The sequence below is a fragment of the Balaenoptera borealis genome (genome assembly GCF_965194805.1).
Source record: "Balaenoptera borealis genome assembly, chromosome: 1".
NCBI lineage: Eukaryota > Metazoa > Chordata > Mammalia > Artiodactyla > Balaenopteridae > Balaenoptera > Balaenoptera borealis.
In genome coordinates, this window is record NC_138860.1 from 146,247,729 (window position 1) to 146,267,838 (window position 20,110).

Consider the following 20,110-nt stretch of genomic DNA (forward strand, 5'->3'; position numbering starts at 1 on the left):
TGAATATGTTTTCCAAAATTTAAATTTTCGTTTGAAAGCCCAAATTTTGTCATTGGTAACAAATAATGCCGTTTGTTTTCCTGGAAGTAATAGGCCCTCTGCTCATTTTTGAGACAATGTCTGCCAAGTATCTTAGCCTGAATAACCATAGTTTGTTTGGCAGTTATTCTGTCAAGTAAAAACAGTGTTCCAGGAAAAAGGCATCAACACTGACTTACAACTCAAACAATTGCTTTTTCTCAAGAAAAAACATGTACTGTACCCTCATACTTAGGTATGGTAGAAGTTCTTTATGCATCTTTTCCATTTTGCCACAAATAATATTTAAGTAACATGTATTCAAAGATTGGGTTTTAATAAAATTAACAATTTTAACTATTTTCAGGACTTTTCTAAGTGAAACAATTTCTTTCCTGTGAGTTTGGTGTCAATGCCTTGATTTGCATCAAGGCCACAGTAGTTTTAGCCACCATTACTTTTTTTTTTTTTGAATTTTTGAATTTTATTTTATTTTTTTTTTTATACAGCAAGTTCTTATTAGTCATCCATTTTATACACATCAGTGTATACATGTCAATCCCAATCTCCCAATTCATCACACCTCCACCCCCCACCCCCGCCACTTTCCCCCCTTGGTGTCCATACGTTTATTCTCTACATCTGTGTCTCTATTTCTTCCCTGCAAACCGGTTCATCTGTGCCATTTTCTAGGGTCCACATATATGCATTAATATATGATATTTGTTTTTCTCTTTCTGACTTACTTCACTCTGTATGACAGTCTCTAGATCCATCCACGTCTCAACAAATGACCCAATTTCGTTCCTTTTTATGGCTGAGTAATATTCCATTGTATATATGTACCACCTCTTCTTTATCCATTCATCTGTCAGTGGGCATTTAGGTTGCTTCCATGACCTGGCTATTGTAAACAGTGCTGCAATGAACATTGGGGTGCATGTGTCTTTTTTAATTATGGTTTTCTCTGGGTATATGTTGAGTAGTGGGATTGCTGGGTCATATGGTAATTCTATTTCTAGTTTTTTAAGGAACCTCCATACTGTTCTCCATAGTGGCTGTATCAATTTACATTCCCACCAACAGTGCAAGAGGGTTCCCTTTTCTCCACACCCTCTCCAGCATTTGTTGTTTGTAGATTTTCTGATGATGCCCATTTTAACTGGTGTGAGGTGATACCTCATTGTAGTTTTGATTTGCATTTCTCTAATAATTAGTGATGTTGAGCATCTTTTCATGTGCTTCTTGGCCATCTGTATGTCTTCTTTGGAGAAATGTCTATTTAGGTCTCTGCCCATTTTTGGATTGGGTTGTTTGTTTTTTTAATATTGAGCTGCATGAGCTGTTTATATATTTTGGAGATTAACCCTTTGTCCGTTGATTCGTTTGCAAATATTTTCTCCCATTCTGAGGGTTGTCTTTTCATCTTGTTTATAGTTTCCTTTGCTGTGCAAAAGCTTTGAAGTTTCATTAGGTCCCATTTGTTTATTTTTGTTTTTATTTCCATTACTCTAGGAGGTGGATCAAAAAAGATCTTGCTGTGATTTATGTCAAAGAGTGTTCTTCCAATATTTTCCTCTAAGAGTTTTATAGTGTCTGGTGTTACATTTAGGTCTCTAATCCATTTTGAGTTTATTTTTGTGTATCGTGTTAGGGAGTGTTCTAATTTCATTCTTTTACATGTAGCTGTCCAGTTTTCCCAGCACTACTTATTGAAGAGACTGTCTTTTCTCCATTGTATATCCTTGCCTCCTTTGTCATAGATTAGCTGATCATAGGTGCATGGGTTTATCTCTGGGCTTTCTATCTTGTTCCATTGATCTATATTTCTATTTTGGTACCAGTACCATATTGTCTTGATTACTGTAGCTTTGTTGTATAGTATGAAGTCAGAGAGTCTGATTCCTCCAGCTCCGCTTTTTTCCCCCAAGACTGCTTTGGCTATTCAGGGTCTTTTGTGTCTCCATACAAATTTTAAGACATTTTGTTCTAGTTCTGTAAAAAATGTCATTGGTAACTTTATACGGATTGCACTGAATATGTAGATTGCTTTGGGTAATATAGTCATTTTCACAATACTGATTCTTCCAATCCAAGAACACGGTATATCTCTCCATCTGTTGGTATCATCTTTCATTTCTTTCATCAGTGTCTTATAGTTTTCTGCATACAGGTCTTTTGTCTCCCTAGGTAGGTTTATTCCTAGGTATTTTATTCTTTTTGTTGCAGTGGTAAATGGGAGTGTTTCCTTAATTTCTCTTTCAGATTTTTCATCATTAGTGTATAGGAATGCAAGAGATTTCTGTGCCTTAATTTTGTATCCTGCAACTTTACCAGATTCATTGATTAGCTCTAGTAGTTTTCTGGTGGCATCTTTAGGATTCTCTATGTATAGTATCATGTCATCTGCAAACAGTGACAGTTTTACTTCTTCTTTTCCAATTTGTATTCCTTTTATTTGTTTTTCTTCTCTGATTGCCGTGGCTAGGACTTCCAAAACTGTGTTGAATAATAGTGGTGAGAGTGGACATCCTTGTCTTGTTCCTGACCTTAGAGGAAATGCTTTCAGTGTTTCACCATTGAGAATGATGTTTGCTGTGGGTTTGTCGTATATGGCCTTTATTATGTTGAGGTAGTTTCCCTCTATGCCCACTTTCTGGAGAGTTTTTATCATAAATGGGTGTTGAATTTTGTTGAAAGCTTTTTCTGCATCTATTGAGATGATCATATGGTTTTTATTCTTCAATTTGTTAATATGGTGTATCACATTGATTGATTTGCATATATTGAAGAATCCTTGCATCCCTGGGATAAATCCCACTTGATCATGGTGTATGATCCTTTTAATGTGTTGTTGGATTCTGTTTGCTAGTATTTTGTTGAGGATTTTTGCAACTATATTCATCAGTGATATTGGTCTGTAATTTTCTTTTTTTGTAGTATCTTTGTCTGGTTTTGGTATCAGGGTGATGGTGGCCTCATAGAATGAGTTTGGGAGTGTTCCTTCCTCTGCAATTTTTTGGAAGAGTTTGAGAAGGATGGGTGTTAGCTCTTCTCTAAATGTTTGATAGAATTCACCTGTGAAGCCATCTGGTCCTGGACTTTTGTTTGTTGGAAGATTTTTAATCACAGTTTCAATTTCATTACTTGTGATTGGTCTGTTCATATTTTCTATTTCTTCCTGGTTCAGTCTTGGAAGGTTATACCTTTCTAAGAATTTGTCCATTTCTTCCAGGTTGTCCATTTTATTGGCATAGAGTTGCTTGTAGTAGTCTCTTAGGATGCTTTGTATTTCTGCGGTGTCTGTTGTAACGTCTCCTTTTTCATTTCTAATTTTATGGATTTGAGTCCTCTCCCTCTTTTTCTTGATGAGTCTGGCTAATGGTTTATCATTTTTGTTTATCTTCTCAAAGAACCAGCTTTTAGTTTTATTGATCTTTGCTATTGTTTTCTTTGTTTCTATTTCATTTATTTCTGCTCTGATCTTTATGATTTCTTTCCTTCTGCTAACTTTGGGTTTTGTTTGTTCTTCTTTCTCTAGTTCCTTTAGGTGTAAGGTTAGATTGTTTATTTGAGATTTTTCTTGTTTCTTGAGGTAGGCTTGTATAGCTATAAACTTCCCACTTAGAACTGCTTTTGCTGCATCCCATAGGTTTTGGGTCGTCGTGTTTTCATTGTCATTTGTCTCTAGGTATTTTTTGATTTCCTCTTTGGTTTCTTCAGTGATCTCTTGGTTATTTAGTAATGTATTGTTTAGCGTTCATGTGTTTGTGTTTTTTACGTTTTTTCCCCTGTAATTCGTTTCTAATCTCATAGCATTGTGGTCAGAAAAGATGTTTGATATGATTTCAATTTTCTTAAATTTACTGAGGCTTGATTTGTGACCCAAGATGTGATCTCTCCTGGAGAATATTCCGTGTGCACTTGAGAAGAAAGTGTAATCTGCTGTTTTTGGATGGAATGTCCTATAAATATCAATTAAATCTATCTGGTCTATTGTATCATTTAAAGCTTGTGTTTCCTTATTTATTTTCATTTTGGATGATCTGTCCATTGGTGTAAGTGAGGTGTTAATGTCCCCCACTATTTTTGTGTTACTGTTGATTTCCTCTTTTATAGCTATTAGCAGTTGCCTTATGTATTGAGGTGCTCCTATGTTGGGTGCATGTATATTTATAATTGTTATATCTTCTTCTTGGATTGATCCCTTGATCATTATGTAGTGTCCTTCCTTGTCTCTTGTAACATTCTTTATTTTAAAGTCTATTTTATCTGATATGAGTATTGCTACTCCAGCTTTCTTTTGATTTCCATTTGCATGGAATATCTTTTTCCATCCCCTCACTTTCAGTCTGTATGTGTCCCTAGGTCTGAAGTGGGTCTCTTGTAGACAGCATATATTTGGGTCTTGTTTTTGTATCCATTCAGCAAGCTTGTGTCTTTGGTTGGAGCATTTAATCCATTCACGTTGAAGGTAATTATCGATATGTATGTTCCTATGACCATTTTCTTAATTGTTTTGGGTTTTTTTTGGTAGGTCCTTTTCTTCTCTTGTGTTTCCCACTTAGAGAAGTTCCTTTAGCATTTGTTGTAGAGCTGGTTTGGTGGTGCTGTATTCTCTTAGCTTTTGCTTGTGTGTAAAGCTTTTGATTTCTCCATCGAATCTGAATGAGATCCTTGCCGGGTAGAGTAATCTTGGTTGTAGGTTCTTCCCTTTCATCACTTTAAGTATATCATGCTACTCCCTTCTGGCTTGTAGAGTTTCTGCTGAGAAATCAGCTCTTAACCTTATGGGAGCTCCCTTGTATGTTATTTGTCGTTTTTCCCTTGCTGCTTTCAATAATTTTTCTTTGTCTTTAAGTTTTGCCAATTTGATTACTATGTGTCTCAGCGTGTTTCTCCTTGGGTTTATCCTGTATGGGACTCGCTGCACTTCCTGGACTTGGGTGGCTATTTCCTTTCCCATGTTAGGGAAGTTTTCGACTATAATCTCTTCAAATATTTTCTCTGGTCCTTTCTCTCTCTCTTCTCCTTCTGGGACCCCTATAATGCGAATGTTGTTGCACTTAATGTTGTCCCAGAGGTCTCTTAGGCTGTCTTCATTTCTTTTCATTCTTTTTTCTTTAGTCTGTTCCATGGCAGTGAATTCCACCATTCTGTCTTCCAGGTCACTTATCCATTCTTCTGCCACAGTTAGTCTGCTATTGATTCCTTCTAGTGTAGTTTTCATTTCAGTTATCATATTGTTCATCTCTGTTTGTTTGTTCTTTAATTCTTCTAGGTCTTTGTTAAACATTTCTTGCATCTTCTCGATCTTTGCCTCCATTCTTATTCCGAGGTCCTGGATCATCTTCACTATCATTATTCTGAATTTTTTTTCTGGAAGGTTGCCTATCTCCACTTCATTTAGTTGTTTTTCTGGGGTTTTATCTTGTTCCTTCATCTGGTACATAGCCCTCTGCCTTTTCATCTTGTCTGTCTTTCTGTGAATGTGGTTTTTGTTCCACAGGCTGCAGGATTGTAGTTCTTCTTGCTTCTGCTGTCTGCCCTCTGGTGGATGAGGCTATCTAAGAGGCTTGTGCAAGTTTCCTGATGGGAGGGACTGGTCCACCATTACTTTTACACTGTCAGTGCAAACATAAACACAGTGAAAAGAGCGAATAATGTCTTAGTATTATTGTAAAATTGTTTTGAACTCCCAGGTATCACCCTGAAAAGATCTTGGGGACTCCCTGGAGTCTGCAGACCACACTTTGAGAAACTCTGATCTATAAAATGATGCTAGTATAGAGCACCAGCCCTATTATCCCTTCAAAAAAACTTCAGTGCTCAGGTCACCATCTTCCTCTCTACTCCAGTTCCTCTCATCATCCTGGGAGACCTCAGCATCCCTATAAATGAACCATCCAATGCTCTGCACTCTCAGTTGCTCCTTTTCTTCCTCTCCAATGACCCTTTTCTTCACTCTATTATCTTCCATGTTTTCATCCTGGACTTTCTTACTCTCTGAAACAGCTTCTTCTCCAAATCACTAATTCATGAGTCACCTGTAAATAGTTATTTGGGGCTCCACAGCCTCGTCTCCTTCTATATCTATATGCTCAAGGATTCCCGTGCATTTTTCTTGGACCTTATTGCGGCCTCCATTGACACCTAAGCTTTTGCTCTAGCAGTAAGACCTCTCCTATCATCATTTTCCTTTATAATCAGTTTTGATTTCATGATCCATCATTTTAAAATTTTAATTATGTCCTGAATTCCTGGACTACACTTTTCCCTTGATCACACCTATCTGTAAAACCCAATCGGGAAAGAATCCAACTATCTTTCTCCTGGGTGACTCCTAGTTATCTTTCAGTCTCATCATAAACATCGGTTCCTTAGGAAAACATTTCTCAACACCCAGACTGATAGATATCTCCCTTTATATGATTTGTCAATCTCTGCACATCTTCTTCTCAAAAATCAATTATCATACTTATGATGTTTGTATAATTTCTGCCTTCTCCACCAGATCATAAGCTCTATGAAGGCAGGTACCTGTACTGTTCATATGTTTGCTACTGAACCCCTGGTACTTATCATGGTGCCAGACCCAAGGAAGGTGCTCAGTAAATATTTAGGAGAGGAAAGAAAAGAAGAAAGGGAGAAAAGGAGGGAGAAAGTGAGAGAGGGGGGAAGGAAGGGAGGAAGGAAGGAATGAAGGAAGGAAGGATAAAAAGGGAATAGAAAGAATGAAGCCAATTTATGGGAAATAGAATGACATTGTTTAGAAATTTATATGAACCTAATTTCCAGTTAGAATCTAATTAAATGATCCTGGTGTCTAGACATTCAAATGGCTCAAGGTTTGGTCCATATGTCATTTTTCTGATAGATTGTCCTAATAATAAAAGTGTGAAGCATAGAAACACGGAGAAAAACAAGAGTTTTGATCACTAAAACGTGGGAGAGAAGTTACAGGGAGGAGGTTTGGGAGCAGAAAATGACTCCAGTATTAGTTCTGCGTCTCACTGTAGAATTGTCAAGATAATGTCATTGTAAGCCCACAGAGACTGCATTATGATGTCAAAATGGAAGGAAACAGTGTTAATAGATGGAAGCAGAAGCTTAGAGCAGCGCTGTGTTGCTGTAGTTTTAAAAGCTTTGTGACGTGATGTCTAGACAGAGGAACACACAGTCATGCTATCACTGAAGCAAGGCTACAGAAGGTACACAAGGACCATTCATTAAGTCATTACAGGGCTCCAACCTTTTAGCCAATATCAATATGACGGGCATCTTCTCTTATCATTACAATGAATTTTTTAAGGTAGTTTATTTTTTGTTGATTATAAAAGTCATACGTTCTCCTAAAGAGAACATAGAAAAGATTATAAAAGAAAAAAATTGCCCCAAATTCCACCACCATTAATATTTTGTTATATTTCCTTTCATTCTTAATTTTAATAACATAGTTGAGGTCATACTATTACATTTTTATATCTTTATTTTTCCATTTAATATTATCAGAGAAATGTAAACTTTTTATGATGACTGCACATTGTTCCATTCCACTAACATTAAACAATTAGAGTACTGAGCACCCAGCTTTTCTGTATTCTGAGTTACTTACTGAAGATACTTCCTGTAGAATAAGATGGCTGGGTTGAAGGATACAAATGGTTTCAAAGCTTATGACACATACAGCCAAATGGCTTTCCAAAAGAACCGTATCAATTTTTCAATTACTTCAGGAACATTTAATAAATCTGTGGCCTAGTAAATCTTGGCAAATAGTTTGAAAGCATCTCCCAGCTACTGAAAATTTACTCAAGCAGGAAGAGATTTAATGTAGAGCAGTAAGATTCAGGAGTCTTTGATTCTAGTCTTTAGTTGGCATCTACCTTGCTGTGCCAGTATGAGCAAGTTTCTTTAACTGTCTGGCTATTAAGTTGTTCATCTGTAGAATCACCACAAGGGAATATAGTGCTATGTGCAGGGTTCCCAAAGTATGCTATGTGGAGTACTAGTTCCTGAGATATGCACCAGAGGTGAGGAGGAAAAGAAGTAAAGTTACCTGGTCAAATACATTTGGATAAATTGTATACAACATACTGCTCTTGGAGATTTAAAATGCCCAACAACACATTAAGGCTCTGAAAAGTTCTGCATTTTAATTTACTTAACAGAGCATTTACCCAGTTTTTGACTATAGGTCATTTTTTTCTTTCATGTAATATCTGTAAGACTATGTAACACAGTTGAAGAAGCACTGATGTAACAGAAAGGGCTTTCAAGTCTACCAAACATGCATTTAAATCCAGTTTCTGCTATTTATAGCTAAAAAACAGAGATAATAATAACTTGTGAGACTGTTTTGAATATAGAGTAAGATTACATATGCAAAGCATGGAAAGCCCCAAGCATCAGCCTGACATACATGTTAGTTTCTTCTCTCTAACCTTCTCAACCCCAGACATGCTCATCAAACCTCTCCATCTTCATCAAAAACATATTGAATGCCTATGCTGTGGAGGGCTGGAGACTAGTGAGATGCTTTCCATCTGCCTTTTTAGATAGGGTGGCATTTTGGGCAAAAGGCCTAAAATGGCCTAAAACCTAGACTTGAACAGGTAATCTGTGAGTCAAATGCTTGACCCCAGAATGTGGCCACCTCAGCAATTTAGATCACAAAGTAATTAATTAGCTACCCATCCCAGGCTAGGTCAGAAGGCCCAACCCTGATTATTTCCAGTGGGTCATCCTAATAAATAGGCTCAGCTTATATTCAAGACTGATTGTCACTAATTATATAACCTGGAGCTACTACCATTCAGTTACATGGGAATTACATCATGAAACATATTTAAATTTGACTTTGAAAGTGCTGAGTCTCCAGTGACCTCCATGTTGCTAAATCCAGTGGAAAGTTTTCCAGCTTGGTCTTAATTGCCCTCTGTTAACCACTGTTCCTTCTTGAAATCTTTCCTCTCTTGGACTTCTTCAGTACCACACTTCCTTACCCCCTTCCTACCTCTGTGGCCAGTTCTCTTTGATGTGTCTGAAAACTAGAATTCCTCAGGGTGCAGTCTTGCCTTTCTTTTTTTGCTTTTCTCACTCTTAAGAAGGTGATATCCATTTCCTGGGTTTCACATACCACCTATGCTAATGCCTCCTAGATTTAGATCTTCAACCTGGACCACTGCTCAGAAATCCTGTTTTGTTTATCCAACTGCCCCATTTTATATCTCCACTAGGTGCCTGTCAGTCATGGCAAACTTAATGGCTCTGAATCAAAACTCTTAATTTTCTCCTTTTAACTGTTCCTCTCTCAATTTTATCCACATCAGTAAGTGGAACCACCCTAACACACAGTTGCTTAAGCCAGATACCTAACAGTGGTCTTTAATTCCTTCCTTGCCCTCACCCCCATATCCAGTCCTTTGGAAATTTCTGTCAATTTTGCTTTCAAGATATATCTCAAATATCTTCCCTTCTGCCTGTCTCAACTGCCCCCGTCCTAATTTAAGGCACCGTTATCTCTCACCCAGATAATTGCTATGACCTCCTATGGTCCAAGACATTCCACTTCAATTTCCTCCAATCCCTTCTCTGCACAGACCCCAGGATGATTTTTTAAAATTAGAAATCAGACAATATCCCTCCTGTATAAGACCCTCCAGTGATTTTTGTTTGTTTGTTTGTTTGTTTTTTACTACACATAGACTAAAATCCAAATTCCTCATCATGGTGCCCAAGGTCCTCTGTGATCTGGCTTCTGCCCACCTTTCTGACATCCTCTCAGGACTCAATCCCCTGGTCTCGTGCTGCTCCCATCCTGCAGGTCCTCAAATGTGATGAGCCATTTCCTGCAGGGGGATCTTAGTATGTGCTGACCTCTTCACTTGGTTTCTCCTCACCATCCTTCGTATCTCAGCTTAAATCCACCTCTGTAGAGAACGCCCCAACCTGCCTATTTTTAGATTGCTCGATAGCCTCTATCAAAGGACCCTGTTTGCTTCCTTCATACTATTTATCACAATTTTTACTGAAATGTTTGGTTTACATGTTTATTGACTGATTCCATCACTACACTGTAAATTCCAGGAGAGTAAGGACATTATCTATTTTGCTCATCACGTAGCATACCTGGAATATGTATTGAATGAATGAACAAAAGGAATGAATGAATGAATGAACAAATGAAAAAAAAGTGTCCACTGTGTTCCAGGTACACATAGAATTCCACACAGAACTTCTGGTTCTAAGCATGTTCCAGGCTCTCCTGCAATATATGCATAATGCTCTTTCCTCCACACTGAATAATCATACCTCATCCATCTGGTCAGACCTTCCCAGTTCAGTTAAGTCTCATGTCCTCCAGATGGTTTGCCTTGCCCTATGCTAACACAATCCCACATATGTAGAGCCTCCCACACTTTATTCCCACCCTTAGACTCCAAGTTCTGCAAGGCAGGGGTCATGACTCTACTGATCACCACGGTCCCCTAGTGCTGAGCACAGTACCTGGCATACAGTGGGAACTCAATAAAAACTTTTCTATGAATATATTATCTCATTTGATCTTATGTTATATAATTTAAATTTTACTAGACCCCTGTGGAGTAGGAATTATTATACCTATTTTATAGATAAGTAAAACAGATTCAGAGGAAGACGAAATAATGTGGTTAAGGTCATATAGATAGTAAGAGGTAAAGCAAGAATTCAAACCAAGGCTGTTTTGACTCCCAAATCTATGCATTTTAAAAACACATTCCAAGAAATACTATGAAGGATTTCTGACAAAAGGGAAATAGAGTAATAAAAGTAATTTTCTAAAAGCTTACCATGTGCCAGTTTCTATGCTCAGTGCTTTATATTAACTCTCTTAACTCCTGACAAGCACTCTATGAAATATGTATTGTCTCTATTTTATAGATGAGAAAGTTAAGCCTTGGAGAGTTTAAGTAACTTACCCAAGTTCCATAGCCACTAAGTGGTGAAGCCAGGATTTAAACCCAGGTTGACCTCACGTCAAAGCCCACACCCAATGCTGCTTGAAGTATAGCTAAAGATTAGTTACCCCGAAAAAAAGTGTCCATAGTCGTGAGACTCACTTTGAGTCACATCCACTACTCCAATTGTTTATATTAGCTAAAATTTCATGCAGCCTGAATTCATGTTGATTTCCAGTCATCTGGACAGCTATAGAAAATATTCGCATGGCCCTGGCCTGGGTTACTTTGGTGAACACTCTGATGCCCATGAAACAATAAAATAAAAAAGAAGATAGTGATTTAAATTTCATTAGGATCCACTGCCTATATGACCTATTTAAAGAAACAAACAGATCCTTGTGGTTATCTTCTACGTTTGAGGTCTTCACTCATATTTCTTTAATCCCCCTAAGGTATTTTGTTCATTCTCCATCAGTGGAAATGTTGGGTTGGAAATGTTATAAAAACCTTCGGGTATCCTAATTCCAAATTAAATATTTGTTTTGCTTTTTTTAAAAAAAAATTTTTATTGGAGTAGATTTACAGTGTTGTGTTAGTTTCAGGTATACAGTAAAGTGAATCAGTTATGCATATACATATATCCACTCTTTTTTAGATTCTTTTCCCATATAGGTCATCACAGAGTATTGGGTAGAGTTCCCTGTGCTATACAGTAGATCCTTATTATCTATTATATAATATATATAGTAGTGTGTATATGTCAATCCCAATCTCCCAATTTACCCTCCTCCCCTTTACCCCCCGGTAACCATAAGTTTGTTTTCTACATCTGTGACTCTATTTCTGTTTTGTAAATAAGTTCATTTGTACCATTTTTTTAGATTCCACATATAAGTGATATCATATGGTATTTGCCTTTGACTTACTTCACTCAGTATGATAATCTCTAGTTGCATCCATGTTGCTGCAAATGGCATTATTTCATTCTTTTTTATGGCTGGGTAATATTCCATTGTATATAGGTACCATATCTTCTTTAGCCATTCCTTTAGCCATTCCTCTAGCCATTGATGGACATTTTGGTTGCTTCCATGTCCTGGCTGTTGTAAATAGTGCTTATCAAAATGGGTGCTCAGTTTTGAAAAGATTTTTTTTTTCTGGTGGGTGAGGGTAGCCGTAATGGTGTAATAACACTGATCTGGGGATTAGAAGGCCTGACTGTACAACTAGGAAACTGGGTGACTGACATATCAAATTGCTTTGTTTCCTCTCTGGCTCTCAACTGGAGGGGATAATGATTATAACAGTCTTAGAGGGACATAATGAGGTTTAAATTGGTCAATATTCGTAAAATGCCTAGAGGAGTGGTCTGGTTGTTATTTAATATTTCCCTTCTCTTTCTGGGACTCAATTTCCTTATCTGTAACATGAGTGGATTAAATTAGATGTCAAAGTCCTTCCTAATTCTAAAGACCTATGAAATAAAAGTGATGGAAGTAGCAAACAAGGATTTTGAGTTATTTTAAGTATATTAAAGTAAGGGGAATCATGGACATGATGAGACGTGAAAGATATAAAAAAGTACCAAATGAAAGTTTTGAAGCTGAAAAATTATAAAAACCAAAATGAAAGATCCATTGGATGGGCTAAAAAACAGATTAAATACTGCAAAAGAAAAGATCAGTAAACTTACAGATATAGAAACTATCCAAAATGAAACAGAGAAAAAATACTGCCAAAAACAATAAAAAAAAAGAACAGGGCCTCAGTGACCTGTGGAATAATATCAGGGAGTTGAGCATACCTGCGATCAGAAGCAGAGGAGAAAGTATGTGGCAGAAAACATGTTTGAATTAATAGTGGCACAATTTTTTTCCCCAAATTGGATGAGAGCTATAAGTCCACAGAAGCACACCTAGGCACATCATAATCAGACTGCTGGAAATCAGTGATAAAATATTCAAGGAGTCCATAACAAAGTGGATCTCTCCTCAAAGATTATACAAGCTGAAGATAATGGAATGATATTAATGTCTTCAAAGTGATGTGGGAGGAAAAAAGGAAGCTTTTCACTTAGAATCTTATATTCATCAAAGATACCCTTCAAAATAAAGGCAAACTAAAGAGTTCTTTAGACTAACGAAAATGGATAACTCCCTCACCAAAATTCATTCTGCACTATAAGAAAGGTCAAAAGAAGTTACTCAGGAAGAATAAAAATGGTATCAGAAGTGGTATGATAGTATTCGAAGGTAGGCTGTAATAAGTTAATGATGAACGTTGCAAAGCTTAGAGTAACAACCAAACTAAATAAATTAACAAAGTAGAATTGCTAACAAATTATTTGGAATTAGAAAAAATATGAAATGCAAAAGATGACCAAAAAAAGGAGAAAAATAGAAACAAAGAACAGATGGGACAAAGAGAAGGATGGTAAACCCAAACCCATGCATATCAGTAATTACATCTTATATAAGTTGTATAAATACTATCATTAAAAGACAGAGATTATTAGACTAGATAATAAAGTAAGACCCATCTATATGCTATCTATATGAGGCGTACTTTAAAATATAAAGAGTCAGATAAGTTAAAATAAAATATTGGGAAAAAAAATTCACCATGCAAACCCAGGGATAATGAAAGCCTTTCATAATGATAAAGGGGCAGATCATCTACAAACCTGTATGTAGATAGATAGATAGATAGATAGATAGATAGACAGACATAGATAGACAAGTAGATAAACAGATAATAACAGAGCTTCAAAATACATGAAACAAAAACTGATAGAACTGAAAGGAGAAATAGACAAATCCACAAATACACTTGGGGATGCAACATTCCTCCCTCAGTAATTGATAGACAAGGAGGTGAAAACTTGAGCAGCATTAATAACCAACTTAATGACTTAGAACTACACACAGCAGACGAATACACACTTTGAAGTGCCTGTGACATATTCACTAAGATATATCATATTCTTTGTCATAAAACAAATCTCAATAAATTAAAAGGATTAAAAATTTTTTTAACTTTTTAAAGCAACACACATGCTAAAATGTATTATTTGTATAAAACACATAAGAGAGAGTCATTGCTTTTTGAGGCTGAATATAACGTCTTTTCATCAACATTGTCTTAAAATATTTTTCTCAAACAACCACACTTTTCTAAGAATTTATAGTAATGGTATAATAACACACAGGCAATATACTTTATAATAATGGTAAATATGAGCTTATAAAAATAAATGTATACCATTAAAAATGTAAATGTATATCATCTGTTTTCAATGTTAGTGTTTATATTTTATTTAAGAAAAATAAATTGTTAGTTATTTTGCCATTGTTAAATTTTTTTAAAGTTTGAAGTGAGACTAATCCAAAAGAACCATACTAATTGGCACATTGCAGTTTTTTTCATTGTTAAATTTTATTTTATTTTTTAAAATATTTTTTATTGGAGTATGGTTGCTTTACAATGTTGTTTTAGCTTCCACTGCACAACAAAATGAATCAGCCATACACATACAGATATCCCCACCCTTTTGGACTTCCCTCCCATTTAGGTTACCACAGTGCATTAGGTAGAGTTCCCTGTGCTATACATATACAGTATGTTCCCATCAGTTGTCTACTTTATACATTGTATCAATAATGTATAGGCACATTACAAATTTATTCTAGTTTTTATCAACCATCAGAGAGATGAAAAATACCCAAAAAATGACCATGACAATCACACACCACTACTGGCAACAGCTTTCATTGAAAACTTACTAAGTACCAGGCATTGTTCTAAATACTTTTTATGCATTTAATTCTTCCTCTTACTTGCCTCCCACTTTACAGCCCAGAAAACTTAAATAACTTGCCTAAGATTACACAAATAGTAAATGCCAGTGCCAGAATTTGAACCCAGTAAAGTTATTTCACCATGTAGTTTTGCATTTGCAAAGCCAGGGTCAGGCACACTGGCATTAGACAAAAAGACCTTGTGACTTCCTACTTCAGCACTTTGTAACGTATTTAATTGGTTCTCTTTTGCCTTGACTTCAAATTTGCCTCTTCACTGGTCTTTCTTATTTGATAAGTTCAAACATAAGACTCTTTGTTCATTTTCAAAAAGGATTACAGTGATAAGCTTTTATAATTAAGAGTATCTCAGCAGAGATTTCCTTTACCACAGTTCTCTTGCCTTTATCTTCTAATTATTAGGGATGAATTTTCTGATTTTTCAAAATTGTATTTGCTTTAAATACAAGTTGCAAATTAACTGCTTATAAAAATGCCTTTCCTCCTTCTTAACTGTTACTTAAAGGAAATCTCTAGTCTAGCATTTAAAAGCAATAATGATTCAAAATTGAATCATCCAACAAGAATTTGAATAAAATAACTCTACTTAAAATCTTCAATGTTTGGGAGAGAGGGACTTCTTTAAAGCTATCACAAAGGCAAAATAAGAGGCTGTTTAAGCACCACAAAATAATTGATGTTAAGATTTAAAAAAAACAACAACCGTGAAGCCAGTTTGGGATATTCAAGGAAATGGAATGGGTAAAATGCAATGTACGTATGAAAATATCACTTCTATTCGTTACTCCATAGCAAAAGGTTAAGTTGTTTCTAGAATGAAATGACTCAGCATCTTTACAGTCTCTTGCCTTTCCCAAGATAATTTTATATACATTATCTAATTTTATCCTTCCCAAAACACTATGAGATGGGTATTCTTACACACAAATGGATAAGCAGAGGTTAATTGTCCAATATAACTCAAGAGAACTATTATTTATTAAGTTGAGTATACTTTATATCCAATATTTTATTTCATGTTCATTAACTCTCATAGAAGAGGCATTATTATTCTCATTTTACAGATCGGGAAGCAAGCACAAAGCAATTATCTGATTTACTCCAGATCACCCAGCTCCTAAGTCTTGGAGCTGTGATTTGCACACAGGTCCATCTGACACCAAGTGAATGCTCTTGTCACTGGCCTGGACTCCTTCACTGAATTAGTAATAATGTGGAAAGAGGTCACATTCCATCCTAAAACAGCCTGTTGCAAACATGAGAGTGTCTCAGTTCCCCACCAAGTAACCCCTAACTGCAAATTTTGCAGAAACTTTTGGCCAACTCACCAGTTCACCTTCTCCTGTATGGCTACCCCAGGCTGACAAGTCATCAAAGACAAGAGGAAAAAAGCAACAGCAAACATCTCATCCAGAAGCCACCACCCTATATTACCTAGAGAGGAATAAAACTATTCAGGGAGTTGGAGTAAAAGAAATCTACAGGCTGGGATCTATAAGATCTACCTAATGTTTGAAATGAACAGAACTCACTTGATTCTCATTCAGATGTGGTTAATTACTTACCGGGGTATTGATTAGCCAAACACCCTAAAATCCCAGACACCAAAGGCCACTGTCCTTCAGACCTTTGGAAAAGCTATACCCATATGGTTGAGGAAAGGAGGATATTTAACCAATTTTGGCTAAGCAAAGGGATCTTATTTTCAGAATGAGGCAAAAGCCAAACCAAGATGTAGCTCCAGGATTTGTGGTCTTTTTGAGTAGCTCTTGGAACTTCTGAGGTTAGATCAATTTGTTTTGCAAGACTGAAACGAGGCTCATACTGGTGTTTCAGCTCTGCCATAAACAGCCAGCAAAATACAGGAAATGCTAATAGTTGCATGGGGAAGTTCTCCAATGTATTGTCAAACATCTGGAGCCCGAGAAATGTGGGTAATTGAATGAACTTTCCACTTCTCGTCCAGACATTGGGTATCATTACCATCTAGCATATTTGTGTCTTCAGGGAACCACATGCCTTAAATGGACATCTCCAGAAGCATCCTCTATAATGGCCATAACAACCACACCCTGGACTGGTGATACCATATCTACATACATTCTCTTAGTCATAATTAATAGTCATAAATTATGACATAGTCAAAAATTAATTAAAGACAGTTGGATAGATAGAAAGATAATAATTGAACATGTGGCAGGCATTTCATTTTTCTTATTTTACTTAATCCTCACCACAAGTCTATGAGATGAAAATGATTCAATTCATTTTGCAGTTGAAGAAATGAAGGTCCAGAAAAGTTAACTAAGTTGCTCAGGAATGGACAGCTATTTTGATGTCCTTGGCAATACTTAAATTCTCTCATTAGCAGGATTGGCCAGTACTATCATTATTAATCTCAAAGTTATGAAAAAAATGTACTGAATAACTTGCTTGTGTAACGAATGTGTACCTGGTTTAATTATGGAGATTTAAATAAGGTACCCATTTGTTAGTGTCTCCATTTCGTCAGAGATTTAGGTAAAATTTGACAAAAGTGAACACCCATTCCAGGTCCTAGAAAGTCCCTCTAGCCCCTGATTTCTGTGTGTCTCTTCCTCCCTCCCTCTCTTTGTTTTGACTCCTGGGTCCTCTTGGCTGCAGTTTTACAATCCTTCTGACCCATTTGGAAAACTCTGTTCTTTTTCCTTTTTCCACAAGTAATCCAGTAACTCACAGTGCTTTTACTGAAATGTGGGTGTGACGGGGGCTGTTATGTCTGGACACCCTTGGGGCGGCTCAGGGTGGCACATCTGGAGCCCACTTCTTTCCACCAGCTCCCTAGCTGCCTCCCTTCTCCCTCCTCGTTCCATCCAAAGTCCAAGTTCCTGACACAGGTCTATCGGCCCCCTGGGGAGTGTAACTCAGGTTTTCCTTCAGCACCTCGACAGTGTTTCTCATGGGAAGCAGACTTCTCCCTATAACAGGGATCTCAAGTGGGGATGATTTTGCCTCTCAGGGGACATTTGAAAATTTCCTGGGACATTTATCACAAAGTTGTCACCACTTTGGGGGTTGTGTTGCTGGCATCTAGTGGGTGCTAAATGTCCTACAATGCACAGGACACCTCCCCAAACAAGGAATTCTCTGGCTCCAAATGTCAATAGTGCCAAGGTTGGGAAAGACCACCAAAAGGCTTATCTGCCTTTCCCTGACCCCTGGAGTTCTGGTGAATTATTTTTCTTCTTACATATAGGCAATATTGTCTTCCTCCTTAGACCAGTTCCTTCTTGAGATTTCTCTGATGCCTTTTCTCCTCACCCAAGACTTCAGTGGCACTCAGAACCCCTCCTTAGCCTCGGCTCACCTCTCTTACCCTCCACACCCACAACTCGATCCCTTAAATTCTATCATTTTTCCTCTGTAATATTTTCCCTCCAAGCTTACTGCCTTCATTCGCACCCTTCGATCCATTTCAAGGCCTCGGCTCTCTCCGAAACTCTCCTAACAGACTCCTAGGGAGGCTCTGTTTGTCCTCACTCCAGACCTCCCTGTACATTACAGCTGGATTCATCGCCAGGAAAGCTGGCTCTGAAAACTCACTCTCCTGCTCAAAGGCGTTCCGCGGATCTTCCATCTTCTATAAGATTAGAAGTCCAAATTCCTCCAGAAATGCGTCCCAACCCACCTTTGCAACCTTATCAGCCACAGCCCTCCAATAATCCCCCACACTGTAGGCTAGGTTCCCCTTACCTTCCTCACACTTTCTCACTGCTGTGATCTTGTTCATGCTGGACCCGAACAACCTTTATCCGTTATCCACTACCCTTGTGCCAAGCGTTTTCTCAAACAGCAGGTCCGTCAAAGAGCCTCGGCTGATGGCCTCATCTGGAGGGTGTCTCCTTGTTATCCTTGAACCTTACAAATACATCACCAGCACTTTTCATTTTTGCCTCATATTATGTTCTTCCAGTGGGGTGGGGTATATCTCAAGAATGAAGGTTTCTTGAGGGTAAATTCTATGTCTGATTCTTCTTTATTATCACCCATATCACTTACCACTGAATCTTTACTAAGAAATATTGGTTGATTGAGTGAATGAGCAAAGGACTAAAAATACTTTACAATTTCATAATATTTTCAGGTATATTTTCTCATTTAATCCTCAGAATAATCTTGTGGGATAAATACAGTTATTCTGAAGAGAATTCTGAGTCAGAGAGACAGTGATTAAGGTGGAAAACAGAAGTTAGAGACATAGGGTACTAGGCCTTGTACCTCCCACTTTTTGTGTTTTTTAAAAACATTTTTTAATGTTTTTAATCTTTACAGTGATCTTGCAAGACAGTAATAATAGTGCTGTTTTGAAGATGAGAATACTGAGTTTCAGAGTAGTTAAGTAATTTGCCTGCAGTTGCACAGCTGGTGAGTCTCAGAGTCAGGGATTTATAATCTGTCCAACTTTAAAACCTGAGATCGTTTTTGGTCTGGTCACACAACGACTAAGTGTTATATCAGGACTAAGGCCTGGGTCTTCTGGCTCCAAGTCCAGTTCTCTGTTTATTATGCCTTAGCTCAGAGAATGAATATCATTTCCAGGGGCAAGGAAGGCAAAATCAAGTGAATGGAAGGAGAATCACCGGATAGAATCAAGAGAGAAGCTAAGTCAAATGGGATGGTTCCCTGCCTCTGTGACTAAATGTGTGAGTGCATGTGAGTGTGTGAGTGTGTGTGTGTGTGTTGGGATGGGAGCAGGGCACTCATCTGTTTTCAGCCAAAATGTTCTAAGATGAATGGGAAATGCCAAAAAATGGTTAAGTTTGCATATGCAGATTTCACCTTAATTGTAGCATTCCGTTATCAAAGATAGATAGTTATAAAATACCATGCAGAGTAGACAGCGAGACGGCAATTCATTTTGAAAATGCATAGCTTATCTCAGAGAAACACTTTCCACTACCTAAATCAGCTTGTGAGTTATGACCTCAGAGTGGAACATGTCCTGTGTCGGCCCAGACTGCCACCACAGTGTGACAGCCAGACCTGTGCTCTCTGAAAAGCTTCAGAAGCTCTAGGCCACATTCCTCTGTACTGGGCCTGCAGGTTGCTCAATGCAGATTCTGCAAATTGAATGCAAATAGAGGCAATTTGCTAGAATGGAAAGAGCGCAGCTGTAGGTCAGAAAATACCACTAACCAGTCATTGTTTCCTAGCCTCAGTTTCTTTGTCTGTAAAATGGGTAAAATAATACCTATCAGGATAGGATTGAAGAACTGTAGAGGAAATAAGGATATCTGTCCTCAACTGGAAATTCTGAACAGCAGTTGCTTGTTTATTTAAACAATCCTTCCC

General features: G+C 37.3%; 1 protein-coding gene across 1 annotated transcript in view; it reads right to left on the reverse strand.

Annotated features, from left to right (window-relative positions):
* Window positions 1-17,396, reverse strand: part of C8A (complement C8 alpha chain) — a 65,770-nt gene extending 48,374 nt beyond the window's left edge. Inside the window, exon 1 of the mRNA XM_082357600.1 lies at window positions 16,108-17,396. Coding sequence (XP_082213726.1) covers window positions 16,108-16,184 — 77 coding nt within the window. The 5' untranslated portion in view covers window positions 16,185-17,396. The remainder of the gene's footprint in view (window positions 1-16,107) is intronic.
* Window positions 17,397-20,110: the final 2,714 nt, after the last annotated feature.